Source organism: Eupeodes corollae, chromosome 2 (genome assembly GCF_945859685.1).
Source record: "Eupeodes corollae chromosome 2, idEupCoro1.1, whole genome shotgun sequence".
NCBI lineage: Eukaryota > Metazoa > Arthropoda > Insecta > Diptera > Syrphidae > Eupeodes > Eupeodes corollae.
In genome coordinates this window covers 79,509,594-79,520,101 of record NC_079148.1, presented here as the reverse complement: position 1 = coordinate 79,520,101, position 10,508 = coordinate 79,509,594, and the positions used below count along the sequence as shown (strand labels likewise).

The window sequence follows — 10,508 nt, the reverse complement described above, 5'->3', positions numbered from 1 at the left end:
TTAAAAGATCCAGTAGAAATTTTCAAACAAGATATAAAAAAATAATAATAATAATAACAATAATTATAATAATAATAATAATAATAATAATAATAATAATAATAATAATAATAATAATAATAATAATAATAATAATAATAATAATAATAATAATAATAATAATAATAATAATAATAATAATAATAATAATAATAATAATAATAATAATAATAATAATAATAATAATAATAATAATAATAATAATAATAATAATAATAATAATAATAATAATAATAATAATAATAATAATAATAATAATAATAATAATAATAATAATAATAATAATAATAATAATAATAATAATAATAATAATAATAATAATAATAATAATAATAATAATAATAATAATAATAATAATAATAATAATAATAATAATAATAATAATAATAATAATAATAATAATAATAATAATAATAATAATAATAATAATAATAATAATAATAATAATAATAATAATAATAATAATAATAATAATAATAATAATAATAATAATAATAATAATAATAATAATAATAATAATAATAATAATAATAATAATAATAATAATAATAATAATAATAATAATAATAATAATAATAATAATAATAATAATAATAATAATAATAATAATAATAATAATAATAATAATAATAATAATAATAATAATAATAATAATAATAATAATAATAATAATAATAATAATAATAATAATAATAATAATAATAATAATAATAATAATAATAATAATAATAATAATAATAATAATAATAATAATAATAATAATAATAATAATAATAATAATAATAATAATAATAATAATAATAATAATAATAATAATAATAATAATAATAATAATAATAATAATAATAATAATAATAATAATAATAATAATAATAATAATAATAATAATAATAATAATAATAATAATAATAATAATAATAATAATAATAATAATAATAATAATAATAATAATAATAATAATAATAATAATAATAATAATAATAATAATAATAATAATAATAATAATAATAATAATAATAATAATAATAATAATAATAATAATAATAATAATAATAATAATAATAATAATAATAATAATAATAATAATAATAATAATAATAATAATAATAATAATAATAATAATAATAATAATAATAATAATAATAATAATAATAATAATAATAATAATAATAATAATAATAATAATAATAATAATAATAATAATAATAATAATAATAATAATAATAATAATAATAATAATAATAATAATAATAATAATAATAATAATAATAATAATAATAATAATAATAATAATAATAATAATAATAATAATAATAATAATAATAATAATAATAATAATAATAATAATAATAATAATAATAATAATAATAATAATAATAATAATAATAATAATAATAATAATAATAATAATAATAATAATAATAATAATAATAATAATAATAATAATAATAATAATAATAATAATAATAATAATAATAATAATAATAATAATAATAATAATAATAATAATAATAATAATAATAATAATAATAATAATAATAATAATAATAATAATAATAATAATAATAATAATAATAATAATAATAATAATAATAATAATAATAATAATAATAATAATAATAATAATAATAATAATAATAATAATAATAATAATAATAATAATAATAATAATAATAATAATAATAATAATAATAATAATAATAATAATAATAATAATAATAATAATAATAATAATAATAATAATAATAATAATAATAATAATAATAATAATAATAATAATAATAATAATAATAATAATAATAATAATAATAATAATAATAATAATAATAATAATAATAATAATAATAATAATAATAATAATAATAATAATAATAATAATAATAATAATAATAATAATAATAATAATAATAATAATAATAATAATAATAATAATAATAATAATAATAATAATAATAATAATAATAATAATAATAATAATAATAATAATAATAATTTTTTTTTTTTTTTTTTTTACTTTACTTGTGGAGGAATGCGTTACGCACCATAAGGAGGTATCCATACCTCCCCGTGTGCCGGGCTCACCAAGGAAAAAATACAAATTTTGAAAACCTTATAATGGCATACCGGCTAAACCTCCAAAAGTGTCTCGAAGATCCCCCCCTCGGGACTACGGGATTGCACTTCTTCAAGAGGGGGTCCTGTTGTACAGCCCATTCTGGGCTCACGTCTTTTAGCAGGATCTTTTCTTCTTCTGCTTACTTTGTTCCTAGGTTAGGAAGGGTTAGGTTAGGAAGGTTATGTAAGGATTAGGTTAAATTAGTTGGGTTTCGTTAGTTTAGATTAGTCTTTTATTAGGTGAAGTTAGGTTACGTTAGTTCAAGGTGGTTTGGTTAGATTTAGTTAGGTTAGTAGATTAATAGGTTAGGAAAGGTTAGGAACGCGGAACTGTTCTTCTTCTCTTTTCTTGTTTCTGAGGACCTGATGCGTGTATGTACTAATCAAGTTCCAGTTATGTTGGCTATTAAGCATCTTCTCGACTATGTTCTCTGGAGTGATGGTGCCAATGTTTCTCTCCAGTTCTTCTCTTTGTGCTGCCCATCTGCTGCAGATAAAGAAGGTATGTTGTGCATCATCTTCTTGGGAGTCCCCGTACTGGCAGGCTGGGCTACTCGTTTTACCGATCTTATGGAGAAATGCGTTGAAGTAACCGTGTCCGGTGAGTAACTGGGTGACGTAATAATTAACCTCGCCGTGTTTCCGATCCTTCCACTCTGCCACATTTCTGATCAGCCTCGCCGTCCATCGTCCTCTGTTTTCTGCGCACCAGCGCTCTTGCCACTTCTGTATGGTCAGCTGCTTAGCCTGCTCGGCTGCCGCTTCCACTCCCATTTCCGCCTTTTTGTCGTAGACGTACTTCCTTTCCATTGCTAGGAGATCGATAGGGGTCACTCCAGCGATTACAAGGACAGCTGGTTCTGATACCGTTCGATAAGAGCTTGCCACACGGAGAGCTCCGCGTCTTTGCACTGCCGCCATCTGTTTACGGTACTTCTCTTGCTTAAGTGCGTCCGCCCATATTTCGCTGCCATACAGAAGTATGGAATGGGTTGTCGCCATCAGTAGCCTTCGCTTACTGGCCGTTGGTCCCCCTACATTCGCCATCAGTCTGCTGAGTGAAGTGGTAGTTTTTGATGCTCTTTCCGATGCTGCCTTTATTTGTTGCCAGTAGGTTAGCTTTGTGTCGAGCCTCAATCCCAGGTACTTCACTGTCGGACTGCTTCTTATCACTTCGTTCCCGATTTGGAAGTCAATTTGTGTAGGAATCCTTTTCCTCGTCAGAAGAACTATCTCTGTTTTTTCCGTGGCTAGGCTGAGTCCATGCTCTTCCATCCATGAATTTGTTCGTCGCATGACCTGGTTTAGCTTTCTTTGTGCGCTATCGGTGTCTCGTGCCGTAATCACCGCGGCGATGTCGTCAGCATAGCCAACCAGGAAGGCATCATCAGGCATCTCCATGCGAAGGATATCATCATAGGAGATGTTCCAAAGGTCTGGTCCTAAAATTGATCCTTGCGCTGCACCAGATGTGATTTCTTTCCTTCGCGGACCTTCTGCGGTCTCGTAGATCAGCTCGCGGTCCCTGAGATAGTCCTTCGTCATCTGTAGAAGATAGGCAGGTACGTGGAATCTCCGTTCCAGTGCATGTAGGATATCACTCCACCTGGCCGAGTTGAAGGCATTTCGTACATCTAACGTTGCCAGCAAGACGATCTCCTTCGAGTAGTGGTTTCTTTGTTGGGCAATTTGGGTGGCGTGTACTACTTCTTGTATTGCTCCTATGGTAGAGCGGCCTCTCCGGAAACCGTACTGTCTCTCTGATAGATCGCCCGATGCTTGTACTGCAGCTAAAAGCCTCGGTTTTAAAAGCTTTTCCAAGAGTTTTCCTGCTGTGTCTAGCATGCACAGCGGTCTGTATGCCGATGGTGAATCTAGGTCTCCTTTGCCTTTGCTGATGAGCACCAGCCGTTGTTTCTTCCATCTCTTCGGGAAGACGCCTTCTATAAGAAAGTTGTTGAACATGTTCAGAAGTAATTGTGGACATGCTTTGGCAGTCACCTTCAGGACTTCTGCGGGGATTCCATCGGGGCCAGGAGCTCTTCGTTTTTGCAATGACTGCACAGCTATGCTCAACTCCTCCTCGCTAAAAAGTGGGATATCCTGTCTTTGGACCGGTGTGTTGTCAGGTGGTCTGACAGGATGAGTTGGGAATAGTGTTCCAACAATGAGCTCCATTTTTTCTTCGCTTAGGACTGGGGGTGTCATCTGAGCTCCTAGTTTACGCGTAACAATCTTGTAGCCTAGTCCCCAGGGGTCAGTATTGACATCACGGCGGAGATCCTCCCATTTCTCTCTCTTGCTCGAATTGATGGCCCTCTTGAGCTCGGATCTCTTGGTTCTGAACTCCGCTATGGCGCCCTCCATAGTTTCAGCGTTTCTCCTCCTCCCCCTGGTGACTATGCGTCGAAGTTGTAAACATCTCCGGCGTAATGCAGCTATCTCCTCTGTCCACCAGTACACTGGATTTCTGTTTCTGTTGACACCTCTTGTTGTTCGGGGCATTGAGGAGTCGCAGGCGAGCCGAATTAGTTGCATCGTAGCTTCAGCCTTGGTTTCAGCAGGTCCTTCTACTTGCAGTACAGCGTCTGCCCCTTCCTCGATCACTCCCGTGAAAACATCCGCGTTTAGTCTGTTTAGGTTCCACCTTGGAGCCCGTGGTTGGTGGCGTAGGTTTGGGACTCGTTGGTTTTCCTCCAGGTCGAAAACGATGTACTGGTGGTCGCTACCTGTATAGTCCTCGATTACTCTCCAGTTCTTAATTTTTGCGAATGCGGTGCCCGTCGCAAAGGTAACATCTGGAATAGTGCCTCTGTGTCCTGGTCTCCTGAAGGTGGGGGTGTTTCCTACGTTAGCTACGTATAGTCCACGTCTAGCGGCCATCTCGAGTATTTGCCTTCCTCGAGAGTCTGTAGTTGGCATTCCCCACTCTTGACCTCTGGCGTTGAAATCACCTGCGACTAGAACATCTCCACGAGTCTCGTTCAGAAAATCCTCCAAATCCTCCAGTTTTTTGCGAAATTCTTCGATCCTGTCGTTTGGGCTAAAATATATGCTTACTATTGTAAGTTTTCCAGTTTTGACCCAGACAAAGCCTCTTTCTGCACCTTTTCCATCAATTTGGAATTTTGTTGTGTCTGTGATCCAAATGGCAGCAGTGTTAAGCAGATCTGAAAAATAATTTTGCCCGTCCTTATCGCGATATTGTTCGCTTACGATAACAATGTTAGCTCGAAGTTCCGAGATAAGTTTTGTCAGAAGGCTGTCTGCCGTTAGACTTCTGTGTACATTCGCCTGGAGGATTAAAGTCATTTTGAGGAGGCCTTTTTCGCCTCTTCAAGTGCTTTCCTAAACACTTTACAGCTTCCGGTGCCAGGTACATGGTTTATGGATGATGGTGTTTCTAATTCCACACAGAGGCAACACTTAGGCTGGTTTTTACAGTCCTTCTTTTTATGACCCTTTTCCCCGCATTGGATGCATAGTCCTTGCCCCTTTCTGTCCGGGTTTGGACAGGACGACTGTTTGTGTCCATATCCGAAACATTTGAAGCAGCGTAGGATTTCGGTTCTCTGTCTGATTCGGCAGTGTGTCCAGCCAATTTTAATTGTGTTGGCCTTCAGCATTTCTTCTGCAGCTTGAGCGTTCACCCTTATAATGGCCATCTTCAGGGATCTGTTGTTTTTACTAGTGATCCCTATTTCCAACTCTGTTATGAGGTCGGTAAATTTTTTGCGAATTGCTTCCTGGACCTCTTCTATCGTGGTTAGTTCGTCAAGGTCCTTAATTTCGAGTGAAATCATATGTTGGAGATTTTTGACGATGGCTTTTTCTCCCAGAATTTCCTTTAGGCAGTTTTCTTGTTTTTTGTTTTCGCCCCGAGCTCTACCAAGACCTCTCCCTTTTTGGTTTCGCGAATCTTTTTGACAACTGTTTCTGTCTCGTCTGGATTTGCCTTATTCCGGATTTCTCTCAAAATGCCGGAGTAGGTTTCCTCGCCCATCGGCTTGATGAGAATAGCTCCCAGGTTTTGTATCCGTATAGGCTTTTTTCTTTCTCTTCTTCTTCTGTTTTCCGCTTGTTTTGGTGATTGGGTTACCTTTATTCCTGTTCGTCTTATCAGGTAACGTTCCCTTGGCGGCTTCTGTGTCCTTTTCTCGGAGGGTTGCTATATTCTTTTTCGTGTTAGCATTTAGACTTCCCTTGGCAGCGTCTGTGACCTTTCTCTGATGGTTGCTTGAGCGTAGGTCTCTACCCCGGAGATGGCTTCGTCGGTTAGTGTGTTAACTTGCCTATCCTCCGTCTCTGCGACTTGTGAGATCTTTCTCGTTTTCTTTTCGGAATCCTTTTGGAGTGGACTCGTTGGAGGTCTTTTGGTGGTTCCCGATTCTGAAACGTTTTTTAGGGACTTTCTTTTGACCGGCTTCCACTCTCTGCTGTGGGGGTTCTTGGCTCGTGGTGGACGATTTTGAGCAGCAAACATCGGTCTTGTCCTTTTCCCCTTTTGACCATTTTATTTTGTCAAGAGACTCCTCCAATAACACTATGCCATCTTTAATATCTATGCTGATATTTTTTTTGTCTCAGACACGCCGCCTTCATTTTCTTTATCGTATTAAGGCATTTCTGCATCTCCATGAGAAAAAACGTCGTTAGATTTTCCCTCGTCCGTTTCTTTGGAGGCAGAAGCATTAATTACTCCCGTCGGCAGCGCACCACTGTTGGCTTCCTCTTCTGCTTTTTCCGCTTCAGCTCGAGAAATCGGGAAAATCCCTCGTCTTGCTGACTTCGGCCCTTCAGGCAGTTTAGGACCTGTAGGAGTACCATTCTTCGGAGGGGGAGTCCGAAGTATTTTTGATGCTCTTTTAAAAGGGTCACCACTGTTCTTGCTTGTAGCATTTTGATCCGTAGGAGCCGAAGCTTTCCACTCCCATCGAATCAGTTCTCATTGTTTTTGTTTTTGTGCGGTCGCTGTATATCGACGTCTCGGGGCCCGCGTACTCACCCCCGACAGACGCCGGTACTGGGGATCCGACTCCCTGCACCGTAAAATTGTTCTCCTTAATAATAATAATAATAATAATAATAATAATAATAATAATAATAATAATAATAATAATAATAATAATAATAATAATAATAATAATAATAATAATAATAATAATAATAATAATAATAATAATAATAATAATAATAATAATAATAATAATAATAATAATAATAATAATAATAATAATAATAATAATAATAATAATAATAATAATAATAATAATAATAATAATAATAATAATAATAATAATAATAATAATAATAATAATAATAATAATAATAATAATAATAATAATAATAATAATAATAATAATAATAATAATAATAATAATAATAATAATAATAATAATAATAATAATAATAATAATAATAATAATAATAATAATAATAATAATAATAATAATAATAATAATAATAATAATAATAATAATAATAATAATAATAATAATAATAATAATAATAATAATAATAATAATAATAATAATAATAATAATAATAATAATAATAATAATAATAATAATAATAATAATAATAATAATAATAATAATAATAATAATAATAATAATAATAATAATAATAATAATAATAATAATAATAATAATAATAATAATAATAATAATAATAATAATAATAATAATAATAATAATAATAATAATAATATAATAATAATAATAATAATAATAATAATAATAATAATAATAATAATAAAATAATAATAATATAATAATAATAATAATAATAATAATAATAATAATAATAATAATAATAATAATAATAATAATAATAATAATAATAATAATAATAATAATAATAATAATAATAATAATAATAATAATAATAATAATAATAATAATAATAATAATAATAAAATAATAATAATAATAATAATAATAATAATAATAATAATAATAATATAATAATAATAATAATAATAATAATAATAATAATAATAATAATAATAATAATAATAATAATAATAATAATAATAATAATAATAATAATAATAATAATAATAATAATAATAATAATAATAATAATAATAATAATAATAATAATAATAATAATAATAATATAATAATAATAATAATAATAATAATAATAATAATAATAATAATAATAATAATAATAATAATAATAATAATAATAATAATAATAATAATAATAATAATAATAATAATAATAATAATAATAATAATAATAATAATAATAATAATAATAATAATAATAATAATAATAATAATAATAATAATAATAATAATAATAATAATAATAATAATAATAATAATAATAATAATAATAATAATAATAATAATAATAATAATAATAATAATAATAATAATAATAATAATAATAATAATAATAATAATAATAATAATAATAATAATAATAATAATAATAATAATAATAATAATAATAATAATAATAATAATAATAATAATAATAATAATAATAATAATAATAATAATAATAATAATAATAATAATAATAATAATAATAATAATAATAATAATAATAATAATATAATAATAATAATAATAATAATAATAATAATAATAATAATAATAATAATAATAATAATAATAATAATAATAATAAATAATAATAATAATAATAATAATAATAATAATAATAATATAATAATAATAATAATAATAATAATAATAATAATAATAATAATAATAATAATAATAATAATAATAATAATAATAATAATAATAATAATAATAATAATAATAATAATAATATAATAATAATAATAATAATAATAATAATAATAAAAATAATAATAATAATAATAATAATAATAATAATAATAATAATAATAATAATAATAATAATAATAATAATAATAATAATAATAATAATAATAATAATAATAATAATAATAATAATAATAATAATAATAATAATAATAATAATAATAATAATAATAATAATAATAATAATAATAATAAATAATAATAATAATAATAATAATAATAATAATAATAATAATAATAATAATAATAATAATAATAATAATAAATAATAATAATAATAATAATAATAATAATAATAATAATAATAATAATAATAATAATAATAATAATAATAATAATAATAATAATAATAATAATAATAATAATAATAATAATAATAATAATAATAATAATAATAATAATAATAATAATAATAATAATAATAATAATAATAATAATAATAATAATAATAATAATAATAATAATAATAATAATAATAATAATAATAATAATAATAATAATAATAATAATAATAATAATAATAATAATAATAATAATAATAATAATAATAATAATAATAATAATAATAATAATAATAATAATAATAATAATAATAATAATAATAATAATAATAATAATAATAATAATAATAATAATAATAATAATAATAATAATAATAATAATAATAATAATAATAATAATAATAATAATAATAATAATAATAATAATAATAATAATAATAATAATAATAATAATAATAATAATAATAATAATAATAATAATAATAATAATAATAATAATAATAATAATAATAATAATAATAATAATAATAATAATAATAATAATAATAAATAATAATAATATTAATAATAATAATAATAATAATAATAATAATAATAATAATAATAATAATAATAATAATAATAATAATAATAATAATAATAATAATAATAATAATAATAATAATAATAATAATAATAATAATAATAATAATAATAATAATAATAATAATAATAATAATAATAATAATAATAATAATAATAATAATAATAATAATAATAATAATAATAATAATAATAATAATAATAATAATAATAATAATAATAATAATAATAATAATAATAATAATAATAATATAATAATAATAATAATAATATAATAATAATAATAAAAATAATAATAATAATAATAATAATTAATAATAATAATAATAATAATAATAATAATAATAATAATAATAATAATAATAATAATAATAATAATAATAATAATAATAATAATAATAATAATAATAATAATAATAATAATAATAATAATAATAATAATAATAATAATAATAATAATAATAATAATAATAATAATAATAATAATAATAATAATAATAATAATAATAATAATAATAATAATAATAATAATAATAATAATAATAATAATAATAATAATAATAATAATAATAATAATAATAATAATAATAATAATAATAATAATAATAATAATAATAATAATAATAATAATAATAATAATAATAATACTATATCTTTCCATGTTGTGCTATACTACACTAAG

General features: G+C 23.5%; 1 protein-coding gene across 1 annotated transcript; it reads left to right on the top strand.

The window, feature by feature from the left end:
• Nucleotides 1-142: 142 nt before the first annotated feature.
• Nucleotides 143-1,666, top strand: LOC129945065 (probable serine/threonine-protein kinase clkA; the record flags this gene model as incomplete). The annotated part of the gene is made up of 2 exons (XM_056054726.1): nt 143-979; nt 1,313-1,666. Coding segments are annotated over 2 exons (1,191 nt in total), but the record flags the coding sequence as incomplete, so codon positions are not given.
• Between the last annotated feature and the right edge of the window lie 8,842 nt (nt 1,667-10,508).